Source organism: Triticum urartu, unplaced genomic scaffold (assembly GCF_003073215.2).
Source record: "Triticum urartu cultivar G1812 unplaced genomic scaffold, Tu2.1 TuUngrouped_contig_5662, whole genome shotgun sequence".
Taxonomy (NCBI): Eukaryota; Viridiplantae; Streptophyta; class Magnoliopsida; order Poales; family Poaceae; genus Triticum; species Triticum urartu.
This window is the reverse complement of record NW_024116354.1, coordinates 1-14,622: the sequence shown is the minus strand read 5'-3', so window position 1 is coordinate 14,622 and position 14,622 is coordinate 1. Positions and strand designations below refer to the sequence as shown.

General features: G+C 44.3%; 2 protein-coding genes across 2 annotated transcripts; one reads left to right on the top strand and one right to left on the bottom strand.

Moving 5' to 3' along the window:
* Positions 1 to 5: 5 nt before the first annotated feature.
* LOC125529524 (glycerol-3-phosphate acyltransferase 1-like) lies at positions 6 to 798 on the top strand (the record flags this gene model as incomplete). The annotated part of the gene is made up of 1 exon (XM_048693935.1): positions 6 to 798. A coding segment is annotated over one exon (642 nt), but the record flags the coding sequence as incomplete, so codon positions are not given.
* A 1,761-nt stretch (positions 799 to 2,559) lies between these two features.
* On the bottom strand, positions 2,560 to 6,666 carry LOC125529523 (cell number regulator 6-like). Its single transcript, XM_048693934.1, has 4 exons — positions 6,535 to 6,666; positions 6,301 to 6,412; positions 3,535 to 3,824; positions 2,560 to 3,013 (listed from the first exon to the last, which is right to left on the bottom strand). The coding sequence occupies exons 1-4, from the start codon at positions 6,664 to 6,666 to the stop codon at positions 2,786 to 2,788; spliced, it is 762 nt and encodes a 253-aa protein (XP_048549891.1). The 3' UTR covers positions 2,560 to 2,785.
* Between the last annotated feature and the right edge of the window lie 7,956 nt (positions 6,667 to 14,622).

Here is a 14,622-nt window from a genome sequence, read left to right as displayed (position 1 = left end):
TGCGGGTGCGCGTCACCGGCGCCCCTCCCGCCGCCGCGAACGGCGAGAGCGGCGCCTCGGGCGGCCGGTTCTACGCGTGCAACCACCGCACGCTCCTCGACCCGATTGCCATCTCGAGCGCGCTGGGGAAGCCCGTGTTCGCCGTGACGTACAGCCTGAGCCCGCTGTCGGAGCTGCTCTCGCCGATCCCGCTGCTGCGCCTCACCCGCGGCCGCGACGAGGACCGGCGCCGCATGTCGTCGCTGCTGGAGCGGGGCGACGTGGTGGTGTGCCCGGAGGGGACGACGTGCCGCGAGCCGTACCTGCTCAGGTTCAGCCCGCTGTTCGCCGAGCTCGCCGACGAGGTGAGCCCCGTGGCGGTGGACGAGCGCTCCACCATGTTCTACGGCACGTCGACGTCGCCGGGCGCCAAGTGCTTGGACTCGGTCTTTTTCCTGATGAACCCACGGCCGGAGTACTCCGTCCACTTCCTGGAGCCCGTGCGCACAGACAACCCGCGTGGCAGCATCGAGGTCGCGAACCAGGTGCAGGGCGTGCTGGCCGGCGCTCTCGGGTTCACGCCCACGGCCCTGACGAGGAAGGACAAGTACTTGCTGCTCGCTGGTAATGAGGGGGTCGTGTCGACCAAGACGAGCAAAGTCATCTAGAATTGTAGGGATGTTTAGAACATATAGTAGTACATAGTAGAGTGTTGTTTTGCGGTATTGTACATCGCACTGCATAACCACATTTTTTGTATGCCGGATTGATGAACTGGGTATGTTTGGAACGCTAAAGTTTCATATATTTCACATGGGATGGGACACATTATTCATCAGCTGCCTGGATTCTCTGGAAAAATATCTAAGCGCTAGTCAAATTTCTCCTTCGTGTAGCTTCTTCCTCTTGCCGCGCTTCGACTCCGGCCGAATTGCCGGTCTCCTTGCTACCCCCACCCTCCCCAAGCTGCCATCTCCACGGAAAAGGCATTTACATCCGTGTTCCGTTCACAGCGTGTATCTCCACCGTCTAAATCTATACATGATGTATGTGAGAAAGCTGAGAAGGGTCCTGCTAGGACCCAGGTTAGTCTTGTCCAGTAGTAGGTGACGCGCTATTGATAGATTCACTTTACCCCTCCGACGGTGGAATTAATTCCTGTGATTATCTCTCTAGCCTATTTTGTTGGAAGTAATTTAAACATCACAAAATTAAAATATCATGTTATTGAAATTGTTTTCAAAGAATGTTCTTTAAATAGTTTTAAATAAAACCAAACTGCATCCCACAAAAAAACATAGAACCAAACTTTATTAAACTGGTTTTTGAACTTTGCCATGACAAATAGAAGTACTTTTGGAAAACTCTGGCATAGCTCGCAATTTTTAAAAAAATAGGTAGAGAACATTTTAACCGTATTTTTGGAACTTTATCGCCAAAACTCAAAGAACTTTTCATTTTTATTGGTTTCTTCAAAAATCCTTCTGATTTTCATGGCAAAGTTCAGGCACATTCTTCATAAAGTCCGATAAAGCCTTCATAAAAATTGCACGCGCGTGATTTTTTAGTGAGGCTGTGGGTTAACATGTAATAATCCTACAGTAACTAGTGACATTATCCTGCAACAAAAAGTAACTAGCGACGTTAATTATCCATGCCAGATATAATTATGAGGCTGGCCTGCCACTAAACAGGAGCATGGGAGGGAAAAGTGCATAGAGCATGCGCAGGACCTAGGTAGAGAAACGAATCTACTAGCCTGTGGCTGGTGCACGGCTGACACAATAGTGGACCTAACTGATTGGACAGCATGCTTGATGGCCGGCTCGGATTCACACTGCATACAGAACGTGAACATAAAAAACCGCGTCCCCATCTCCACTGGTCTGCCGCGGCACTTGGCCACCCCTCTAAGTCCATCCTCTTCTCCGGTGCCGGCAACCCCCTCGCCGCCCCCCCGTGTTGGCCCCGGCTTGGCATCGTCAATTCACCATGCCCGGCTGCATCACCCCATCTCCGCCTCACCATCTTCTCTTCCCAAAGGGCTTGCAAATAGCAAACACGATTTCATATAAATTTGCAAGAATTACACGTAAATGCTAATCTACACTACATCAAAGGAGATTTGCCTAAACCTCTTCATATAGTTGTACCATACACTTAGGCCTCCTTTGATTTGTAAGAATATTATAGGATAGGATTCTTATAGGAAAATTTTCATTGGAGCTCTTTGGTTTGTAAGAACAGATTTCCTAGTAGGATTATCCTTCACATTTCAAAGAAAAAGAAAATTAGCTCAAACCTTATGGAAAATTTCCTATCCTACGAATCGAATAGCACCTCTTTTCCTATAGAAAATGAGATGAATCACATCTCTTTTCTATTCCTATGATATTCCTATCCTTTGAACCAAAGCAGGCCTTAACTTTCATGACCGAGAAGTCGAGAACACAGGCAATGCATAATGTGGATAGAACATAGGACATACCACTCACAAATGTAAATATATCCACACATATATTATATGCCCACGGGCAACATTCTATCATAGGTAGTAATGGTCTCCACATATATATTATATGCCCACGGGCAGCACTCTATCATAGGTAGTAATGGTCTCCACACATATATTACATGCCCACGGTCAACATTCTATCATAGGTAGTAATGGTCATAAACTAAAATCTGGATCAGAACAATGTTTCATACGGTACCTGCCAGATGACAGTGATTTATTAACAATATATGGTAGTCTCTAAATTGGCTAGCAGATTCCATGTCAGTTTCAGTTCTCATGCTATCTTTCCTAGAGAGGTATCACCTCCACATCATCATGCTCGGCCTTCGACGCTTCATTCTCGGATGTGGGAGCGTTGTTCTCGACCATGCTCATCTCTTGCAGCGGCGGCGGGTTGACAATGGTCATTGGAACATCACTGCTTTCTGCGAGGCGGCCTTTCCTTTCACGATGCTCCTGACAGTTCGCGCACCAGGGGAAGCAGCAGTGGACTATGCCAGGAGGGCATGGAGAGTTCTGGTGGAAGCACAACAATATGTGATGGTTAGCGAAAGGCCCGTGATACTGATGCATGAAACTAAAAGCCCAGCCCGCATATCAAATGCTAGACGTGACAACTGATTAGAATTAGTGACCACAAAAAGATACTATACGTGAAAAGGTGGTCAAGGACCCTCCATGCTCACAATGATGAGCAATACAGGGTTGATGAAATGGTCTGATAATTCAATGATATAACCAGCTACCGCCAGTGGACAATGCCAAGCAAAAATTTCATGACAGTGACAGAAGTTCGCTGGACGACATAACTCTCTCGTCCAAACTACAGAACTTTATTTTAGTGAGGACGGATACACATAACTTTAACCATGCAGTTTGCTTCTGGACGCCTGCATACCTAATACAACTATCTCAGATGGAGAATGCAATTCTGTACTTCTTATAGTAGAAATAAATACAACTGTTTGTAGATGTTCTTCTGAATGCGATTTATCATGACACATACAAAGAAAACAGTGGAAGAGAGAAAGAAGTACCTCGAGATGATACCTCCTCTGAAGCTGTAGACGAAAATTACCAGTATATATAGAGCATAACCACCAACCGAACACCAGGCCTTCACCAATCAGGACTGATGTGTTTGGGTCAACACCATGGAATATAGCCGTAAGGATTGCCAATGCAATGCCACCTTCAACACAGACAGCATGGCAAGTGCAGGGTGTTGTCCATGGGATATCTTCTCTAAGAGCCTGAACATTTCGTCCAAACAAAACACAGGGGCAGAATAGACCAATCCGGCATAAAACAGTAAGAAGATCAGACACGCAAGTGGTTCAGAAGTATCTCAGAATGTAGCAGTAATATATATGAAAACTGCACGGACTGAAGCATAAAGGTACAAACATCACAAACCCTATGATGACACAATTTGAATAAGAAGGCCCCATGAATGAAAGTCGGTAATAGACTAAGCAATTATGATTAGTAGACACATCCGCAAACTTTATGGTGTTCCTTTTAGTGCTTAGATTAACTCTTTAGTAAACCTGGAGATGGTCCCTCTTGTGATTAGAGATTCAGCTGCTCTGTGTTCAAGTTCAGAAGAACGGCATAAGGAACCTCGGAGCATATTACAAGATCCATCACTACAAGATTTTTTTTTTAAAATCCAACCTATGGAAGTCAAGAAAGAAAAAAGAATTAGCTATTCCATTAAGCTTTCAGGTTTCGGCCATGTACGACGCAGTCATTTATGTGCTCAACAGTTTATCGCAATTAACACTTATAGTGGGAAAGTGTACATGTACAAGAACTTTCAAACAGATCAAGAAGAAAGACATCTTTAGATCAAAAGCATTGTAGTAAAAGTAAACGTTACAACTGCTAATTTTTGCTTCTTTGAAACAATGGAAGTTGCAAATTCTTTTCAATATGAGCACATTCTCACAGCACGTTGATTTTGCAAAGAGCCTAAAAGAGCTAAAATGATAACCGACAGTCAGCTGTAGAAGTGTGTACGGGGCTGTTTGGTTTGTGCCCCAACTTGCCCTGCCAAAATTTTGGCATAGCCAAAGCAAGGGCATGACCAAAATTTTGGTGTGGTAGTGTTGTTTGGATTGTAGCCATAGCACGTACCAATTTTTTGGCAAAATGGTTGGGTCTCAGTTTGGTTTGTAGCCAATTAACATGCCACATATCAGCATCTGAGGTCTTAACTTGAAATTTTTATATAAGGAGCCCATAAATCATGATGATCAAACATTCAGAAAAAAGAACAGTAAAGAAAAGTTCAGAGAAGCAGCATGTACAGGCTTTTGTTCACCCCATGGCGCGCCCGCGTACGTGCGAGAACTGCATGGGCAAACGCCGGCTGGGTTGGGCAAGCCAAATATTTGGTGTCCAACCAAACAACAGCCAAAACTCATGGGCACGCCAATGTTTTGGCAAGGCCAGCTTTGGCTCAAAACCAAACACACCCTACATTTTGAAGAAATTTTCCAATACGGAAAAAAGAAGGGCCGTCTTTAACAATAAGAACATGATAATCGAAGCCAGACGTTACGACTGCTACTCTTTATTTCTTTCAGACAATGACCAGTGCCTAATCCCTTCCCACATGAGCACATCATCACAGGCTAATTTTACAAAGATAATAGAAGACCAAAAAGATAACAGAACTTCAAATTTGCAAACCATAAAGGCTTGCAATATGATACAAAAAAGTGTATGTGAACAATTAATATTTCAAAATAAAGTACTCCTAAGCAAGCTATAAAAAAAATGAAGTACTCAATTTGGACTGTTCAGTCATGAACCTCTACCCCTCTAGTCTAGGTAAAATACTCCTAAATGTAGGGCAGACATGCTTCGGATCGACTCCACATTATAAATTTGAGTTACATGTGTAGTATAAGACATAAATCAGCATCAGGTTGGCTCCAGTTTACAACTGAGTTATATGTGCAATGTAAAATATCAACCATGCCTTTCTCATAGACATGAGAAAGAATTAATTGACTATATGTTTAGTCTACCATGGTTTGTTCCTCGATTAAGTTCACGGTTGTTAATGAAAAAATGACAGAGAGGAAGAAAATTCAGATTTGCAAAGCATCTCTGTTTGAAAACTGTCTCAACTGGTACCACGTAAAAAGGAGGCAACACCAAATTTTTGACAGGCAACTGCTCACTAAACTAATGTGGAAATATTTCACAATGATCTATAAGCATATAAATATTGTTATAATTTGTAATTGAAATTTCGAAAGAAACACCTTTAGTGCTGAAAAATAGTCTGTAACAAACACATGTAAAAAATGGAAAACAATAAAAGCCTAAATGAAAAAAAAGGAGGATAGGAGGTGTATGGGCCATCCTTGTGCAGATGTTTCTCTTTTCTTTACTAGAGAGAGATTCACTTGACGTACGGGCTTCATAATAAAAACCTGTGTGCGCTTAATACGCGGGACCTCTAAAGGATTTAAAACTAAAGCACCTAACCTCTGTCGGTGACACTTCGGTAACACTTCAATGCCATGGAAACAAACATCTAGTTGCTGAGTTGTGCAATGTGTGTAATAGCCACAAACCCTGAGCTCAACCACAGCAACACAACCCCATCCTGTGCAGATCCACATGAAAATTCCTGCCAACTCTGGCATATCAGCACATCAAAACTACCACGAATTTTGAAGGTGTGACCCGTCTAGAGTGGGAGGAAGTAGCAGAACTAGATCGGCTAGGCAGTTGAAGGGGGGGGGGCAAATGCAAAGGCGAGAAGGAAATTCCACGCCACTTACAGCTCTCGGGGTCTTCGGCGCACCCGAAGATGCCGGTTGTCCACGGGGTCGCGGGGCGCCCGGTGGCTCTCAGGCAGCACCTGCCGCATTTGAAGCACTTCCTCTGCTCCAGCTATACAGCCACACGGCGCAGCGCCCAGAATCAGATCGGACCATCCCGATTCCCCGAACAAACAATTGCGGTAGCAGAAATTGGAAGAAAACGAGGATCGCGCGAGGAATGGCGAGACCGACCTGTGGGACGGCGACGGGCAGGTTGAGCTCGCCAGGGCGGATGTCCTCCACGCTGGGGCCGGAGGCGGAAGCGTCCTGGTCCTTCTTCAGCCTCACGTACTGCGACGGGTGGCTGCGGCTCGCCTCCGCCATTGCCGTCCTCTCCTCGCTTCGCCCCCGAGGGTTTTTGGGCTGCCGACGAAGGGGAGGGCTGCGCGGTGGGGAGTGTGGGGACGGGTGTGAGTGGTGGAGTGAGATCTGGCTCCCGACGCGTCCGACGGTCCACGGTCAGGTCAGGTCAATGACGGTTCAGCCGGGGGGTCCATCACGCAAAGGTCACGTTTGCCTTTTTGTTATCGAAATATGTATGTGGCAACCGTGTGGCAGATTGCTAAAACTATCAAACGACCCAAGTAATGTCTGATCTTCATCGCGTGGCTATTCCTCCCCTTCGCTCGTCTTCATCCCCGCACCACCACATGAATCTCCCTTGCCATGGATTTGGCCCGCAAGGCACGCCGGCCTGAAGAGATGCGCTCACAAGCCCGGCCGCCCGGCCGCAGCGGGGAGATGGAGGACGCCTGCGCCGTGGTTCCGCGCTTCGCTGACATCTATATGCGCCTCCTCGCCATGCGCCGCGACCTCAATGGGCTGGGTCTCAACGCCGACGCGCTCCGCCTCTCGTCGCACCTCTTTGATGGCCACGGCGACGCCTAGGTACGCCCAGGACTAGAACTCCCTCCCATCTCCTCGGATTCATCACCAACGGCAGCCTAGGACTGGAAGCTCCCTGTTGTGCTTGTTTTGCTCCCTAGGACGGCGAGATGGCTTGATTTGTTGTTGATTCTGGATTGGGTTTGCATGTGATGCGGGGCACAGCAGAGCACGTAGTGACATAGCAGAAGTACGGCGGCGAGCCGGCTTGATTTTTTACACTGACGCTCCTATTTGATCATCGTCCTTGCTGCTCTTATTCTGCAATGAGGCGGCTTCAAATCCATATACATTTGTTGCTCCTGTTTTTTCACCAACGCCTCTTGTGGCTGCTACTGCTGCTCACCTCCCTGCTGCAACCCCTTGCAAAATCCAGTGTTGTCTGAAGCTTGGGTGAATAGACTAATCATTCCAATCAGATTCAGTTATTTGCACGACCGATGGATTGCAAAAGGCTCCAACAAATCACTATACAAAGGCCTGAAACACTAGCATTAAGATTCAGGGAGTTTGAGTTGGGATCCCTGACCTACACAATCTCCTCTCCTGTACTTATATAGTAGAAAATGAACATCACACCTCTGTAAATTTTTGCACTAAGTTTGGGTTTACCACTGTATCAGTGCTCATCAACCTGAATCGGGCCTAGACGGCATAAATCGAGCACACTTGTGGTCCTAACAACCCACAAGTAGACCGACAACTCAAACGATTTTTTATTGGAAGCAACATGTAAACAATATTGGTAATGATTGGTTGTACCGGACGATATTCCGACCTAAAAAACCCCATTGAAACGTTGAAAATAGTTCAGGTTTCATGTCCGGTAACATCTGCATAAACAACATGGTAATTTTACATACTGCAGGTGCGGTAACTTATGCAGTCCAGGCCAGATAATTTTTTGGACCTAGGAACAAAATTCTTGAAATATACCCGGTAACTTTTATGTGTATAGCATGCTAATTTACGCACCATAGACCTAATAACTTATCTGCAACACCGTGCTAATTTCTACCGAGGAATTTTATTCGAAGAACAATAGCTCGGTAATTTCTATGTAAATAGTATGACAATTTAAGCGATGCATATCTGATAACTTACGTATGAACACCGTGGTAACATTGACCTGTGGGGAAAATGATATTGAAAACATACCCCCTATAATTTTGGCGTAAAGATCATGATAATTTATGCACCGCATACTCAAAGACATACGTATAAACTATGCAATAAGTTTGAACCCGAGGCCAAAAATTGTTGCAAAGACATATCCCGAGTAGCTTATGTGTAAATAGTATGGTACTATATACATGCAACATACTTAATAACTTAGGTACAAATACCATGGTAATCTTTTGCCGCAGTAAAAAGGCTGTTAAAAATGTACCCCCTCTAACTTATGTGTAAATACCTTGGTAACATACACGCCACATATCTGATAACTTAAAAACACCATGGTAACTTTTCACCCTTGAGGAAAAAAATTGTTGAAAACATCGATGATAACTTTTCTTTGCAAATAACATGATAATATATACACACCGATGACGTGATAATTTCATTAGCCTAGGCGTGGTAGCTTTTGACTCTCAAGAAAAGTCATTAGAACATACCAACATGAGATTGAGTTTTGAAGGTCTTAATCGCGATGGATTTTTTATGTGAAATTAGATTTTTGAATTGGACCGACTGTTTGAGTTACAAAACATTTTTAATTTTCAAATATACCCCTGGTAACTTATATGAAAATAACACGGTGATATACGAACGTCATACCGGATAAATTACGTACACCATGATAACTTTAACCAAGGAGGGAAACAAGTTAAAAAATATAGCCCTCTAATTTATGTGAAATATCATGATAATATACGAACTGCATATCCAATAACTTACGTGCAAACATTGTGGTAACTTTTGACCAAGGGGGGAGTTGTTGAAAATTATAACCCCGATAACTTATATGGACATAGCACGATAGCTTGCATACCACATGGGTGGTAACATATGTAGCAGAGGCATGATAACTTTTGACCTGAAAAATGTCATCGGAACATACCAATATGGGATCTAGTTTTGAAGATCTCGTCGAGACGAATCTTTTATGTGATAACAGTTTTTGCATCGGACCGACGGTTTGGGCTACAAAACATTTTGAATTTCGGAATAAGGAGATTTTAGCATGACATCAGTTTTTTTCCACTAGTGCATGTATGTAATTAGAGAAAGAAATAAACATGAAAGAAGCGAGTGATTAGCATGCATGCATGCAATTAGAAGGGAAAAAAGAGGTGTGTGACAGTTTTGCTATCTGCCACACATGTGCCAAATAGTGCGGTCCTTTTGTTATAGGACACTTTTTTTCTTTTTTGTGAGAATGGGCACATTTTTCTAATATTGAACACAGAACTTTTCCAGTCTTTATATCTTGTCGTGCACACACTTTATTTCATAATTTGTGCCAAACAACAAAAAACATTGATTCCTCAAAATCCCCATCAATTCCTCCGGGATTTGATCAGAAACCTATTGGAGGCTTTACATCTACCATGTCCCGCCATCAAGCGGCATATAAATGCGAAGGGAACCCGTAGCCTGACCTGTGGGGAGCGGGTGGAGCGATGGTGGCTGTATAGGGCTCGCATAGAGTTCCCTTGGGTTTTTTTTAAAGCGAGTTCTCTCGATTTTGAGGAGAAGTTAGGGTTCCGCGAATGGTGGGCTAGGATATACATGAAGAAGAGAGACTACCTGAGTAGGAGTATAGGATAGGATGTAGTCTCTTCTCTTCTTACCTCCTTCAAAGCGGTTGTTAGTGTAGTGATATACATGTTGTTCTTAGGTAATGTAAAATGTACGGTGATTAAGTAAATAACAGTCATAATAGCTTGAACCAACGTCGTGGATCTTGTCTCCCTCGGTGCATCCTCACCTTTGATAACTGAATTGGTATGTGTTAGACTTGTGGTCGACAGCTTCGGAGATATCTTTACTTGCATGATCCAAGCCTCGTAGTGGGGATCCTAGATAGACATTGTGGTATTGTGGTTAGGTCTTTTAGAGTTAAGAGTTTCCCTCCCCGGTGGTAGCATTGTGGTGATGATGGCAATGTTATGTGGATCAAGAATAAGATTCTCCGACTCTCGATCCACCTTGTCAACGATGGTCTCCTCGATGGCATAGAGGAGGGTGTGAGTCGTCTGGTCGCTGCTCTTTCTAGAGTGGCTGATTTGATTGTGTCCCCATGTTATGCATGTGGTATTCAAAAGCGTCCTCCAACAGACTGGACAATGTCGCTTCATGTCATAGTCCTCTGGCTCCTTCTCCAAACGGCGATGTTCGAACAACTTTGACATCATCAGGGAGCTTATAAGGTAAGGCCTCCCCGACCATGTCTAGCCGGAGTTGGGTTGTCATCCAGTCCTCTTCGTTGCGTCTTCTTCGTCATGGTGATATGTTTCTGATACGTCTTCATTGTATCTATAATTTTTGATTGCTTCATGCCAATATTATACAACTGTTATAAACTTTTGGCAACATTTTATATGATTTATTTGGACTAACATATTGATCCAGTGCCCAATGTCAGTTCCTATTTGTTGCATGTTTTTTGTTTCGCAAAAAATCCATATCAAACGAAGTCCAAACGCGATAAAAATTTATGAAGAATTATTTTGGAATACATGTGATTTTGGGGAGGTGAAATCAAAGCAAACGGGGGCCCACAGCCCCCAAGACCCACCAGGGCGCGCCGGGCACCCCTTGACACGCCCAGGTGTCTTATGCCCTCCTCGAAACACGGCTGGGGCCCTTCTTTTGGCGCAATAAAGATAATTTATGGGGAAAAATCCCGCCCCTCCACCGCCATGCCATGGACCAAAGGGGGAACTCTCCTCCCATATAGGGGGGATGCCAAGGAAGAAGAAGAAGGAGGGAGGCTCTCTCCCCCTCTCTCCCGGTGGCGTCGAAACGCCGCCGGGGCAAGGATCATGACGGCGATCTACATCAACAATATTACTACCGTCAACACCAACATTCTCCCCCTCTATGTAGCGGTGCAACGCCCCTTCTCCCTGATGTAATCTCTACTTAAACATGGTTCTCAACTCCATATATTATTTTCCAATGATCTATGATTATCCTATGATGTTTGAGTAGATATGGTTTGTCCTGTGGGTTAATCGTGATCTTGTTTGGTATGATTGTATATTTTATTTATGGTGTTGTCCTACGGTGCCCTTCGTGTCGCGCAAACGGAGGGGCCCCCGCTGTAGGGTGTTGCAATATGTTCATGATTTGCTTATTGTCGGTGTTGCGGGGGTGACAACAGCCTAAACGTGGATAAGTGGGTTATGGCGTATGGGAGTAAAGAGGACTTGATACTTAATGCTATGGTTGGGTTTCACGACCTTAATGATCTTTAGTAGTTGCGGATGCTTGCTAGGGGTCCAATCATAAGTGCATATGATCCAAGTAGAGAAAGTATGTTAGCTCATGCCTCTCCCTTATGTAAAATTACACAAATGATTATCGGTACTTGTTATCGATTACCTAGGGACAAATGACTTTCTTGTTAACAAAAGATATCCATTTTTATTACCTTGCAATTTATTCATAGTTTTATTCTCGCAAAGTACTCGTAGTTTTATTCTTGCAAAATAGTTTCATACTTATTTTTGGTAAAGCAAATGTCAAGTGTGCGTAGAGTTGTATCGGTGGTCGATAGAACTTGAGGGAATATTTGCTCTATCTTTAGCTCCTCGTTCGGTTCGACACACTTATTTATCGAAGAAGGCTACAAAAGATCCCCTATACTTGTGGGTTATCAGTTTCCCAGATCGATATCAACGACGTCTTCTGGCTCCAACCGATAACTTTCTGCATGTTGCGTCAACAATGTTTATCTGGCTCTAATGTTGTTGCATAGGTTGCACTCCCAGTGGTGCACAATGAGTGAAGCTCGATGCCGCCCCTAAACATCTCAAACAACATGGGTGGATTAACGAGCGACTCGGCTCTTTAAGCTCATGCCCGTTAAGCTCGTTAATATTAACGAGCAGAAAACTTTGCTCTGTTCGAAGCTCGTTAAGCTCGCGAGCGCTTGTTAACAGATTCTGATGTGTTTACGGTCTATAGGTTGAGTGTTTAGATGTGTTTTTAAGAAGGAAGGTGGTGACTACAAAGGGGAATGCACTAGTTTGTTGCCTCCTATGTAGATTAAACTGAATAGATGGCTGAGGTCCTACAAAACTGTCACGTGAGATGAAAATATGTGTTGTGTTGTTACAAACGAGCTTAACGAGCTACTTGTGAAACTCGTTAGGTCGTTCGTTAAGCTTAACGAGATAAAATCGATGATTGGCTCTGTTCATTAAGAATCGAGCCACGATCTTAACGAGCCAAATTATCGATCGCTCATTAAGCTCGCGAGCTATGAGCTTCCCCCCCCCCTAGTTGATTCCGCAAAGACATGTGTGTAATTTTTAATTTCTTTAAGATGGCCTATAAGGGTCGGTTGACTTTAATATATGATTTACTTTGTCTTTTTTGAAGAAAACAAGTTTGTGAGTCTCTTCGGCAATGCATTCTTTCCTTGTGAAGAAATTTAGACATAAACATTTTGTTTAAATGTGACGAGATTTAAAGTGCCATTTGTGGATCTTCGGAAGAAAAGGAAGAGTATTTGCATAGAAGATCAAGTGAAAATTGGCTTTTTAAAGGGGGCAATAACACAAGTTACTTTCATAGGATTGCTCATGGGAAGGACAAACTAAATTTTTTTCTCTAAATAATGGAGGTACTTGTTGGGGAACGTTGCATGAAAAATAAAAAAATTCTACGCACATGCAAGATCTATCCATGGACATGCATAGCTATGGGAGGGGGGAGATCATCTATATACCCTTGTAGATCGCTAAGAGGAAGCGTTTATCAACACGGTTGATGTAGTCGTACACCTTCACAATCTGTCTCGATCAAGTGCCGAACGTACGGCACCTCCACGTTCAACACACGTTTAGCTCGATGACGTTCTCACCTTCTCAATCCAGCAAGAGAGGCGAAGTAGTAGATGAGTTCCGGCAGCACGACAGTGTTGTAACGGTGGTGGTGAAACTATTCCGTAGGGCTTCGCCAAGCACAACGGACATGGACAAGGAGAAACTAGAACTAGAGGGAGAGGGGGTCCCGCACACGGTTGAGGATCGTGGTGGTGTTTCCCCTCTCCCTCCTCACACACACACACACACATATAGGTGGGGGGGAGGGGAGGCAGCCCTAGGGGTGGCTCACCCACAGGGATCCAGGCTGCAGGCCTGCTTGAGGGCCCAGGAGGCTAGCCAAGTACCTCACGATAGGAAGGAGCCTGGAGAAAGAGATAAGAGTCTCTGGGTCATCTTGGTCTCCAAGTCTATGATGCGGCGGCCTAGATCAAACAGCCCATATAAGGGGAGGCGGGGGCTCTTATTTCCATCTATTCTCAGATAGACTCATCTCTCGGTAGAACTACACCAATCCCTTATAATCCCTCACACGAGGTATACCCATAATGAATAACAATGACAAGCATGTTGTAGGGTATTATTCCTCACCAGAGGCCCGAACCTGGGTAAAACCACCGTGTGACCTCTGATTTAAGACTTCTAACCACACGCTAGTAACCCCATAGAGGGTACTGACAGTTTTCCGCATCGTTAGTTGGCGCGTCACGCACCAGAAGCATCGTCTAGTGACAAATCTCAGATTGGATCTTCTCTGGCTCCTTCACCTTCACCACAGACGGGGGAGATATGTTCGACATCAACCCACCGGACCCTGTCCGCACGATCTACGCCGACGCCATGGACTTCATCGTACCAGGTTGATGCAGTCACAGTTCTAAAGGAAATATGCCCTAGATACAGTAATAAAGTTATTATTTATTTCCTTATTTCATGATAAATGTTTATTGTTCATGCTAGAATTGTATTAATCGGAAACTTAGTACATGTGTGAATACATAGACAAACAGAATGTCACTAGTATGCCTCTACTTGACTAGCTCGTTGAATCAATGATGGTTATGTTTCCTAACCATAGACATGAGTTGTCATTTGATTAACAGGACCACATCATTAGAGAATGATGTCATTGACTTGACCCATCCGTTAGCTTAGCACGATGATCGTTTAGTTTGTTGCTATTGCTTTCTTCATGACTTATACATGTTCCTATGACTATGAGATTATGCAACTCCCAAGTGCCGGAGGAACACTTTGTGTGCTACCAAACATCACAACGTAACTGGGTGATTATAAAGGTGCTCTACAGGTGTCTCCGATGGTGCTTGTTGAGTTGGCATAGATCGAGATTAGGATTTGTCACTCTGAGTATCGGAGAGGTATCTCTGGGCCCTCT

Coding starts and splice junctions, on each gene's coding strand:
- LOC125529523 (XM_048693934.1), bottom strand. CDS start 6,666: ATGGCGGAGGCGAGCCGCAGCCACCCGTCGCAGTACGTGAGGCTGAAG. Junction 6,413..6,534: donor TGCCCGTCGCCGTCCCACAG/GTCGGTCTCGCC, acceptor GTGGCTGTATAG/CTGGAGCAGAGGAAGTGCTT. Junction 3,825..6,300: donor CGCCGAAGACCCCGAGAGCT/GTAAGTGGCGTG, acceptor GAACCACTTGCG/TGTCTGATCTTCTTACTGTT.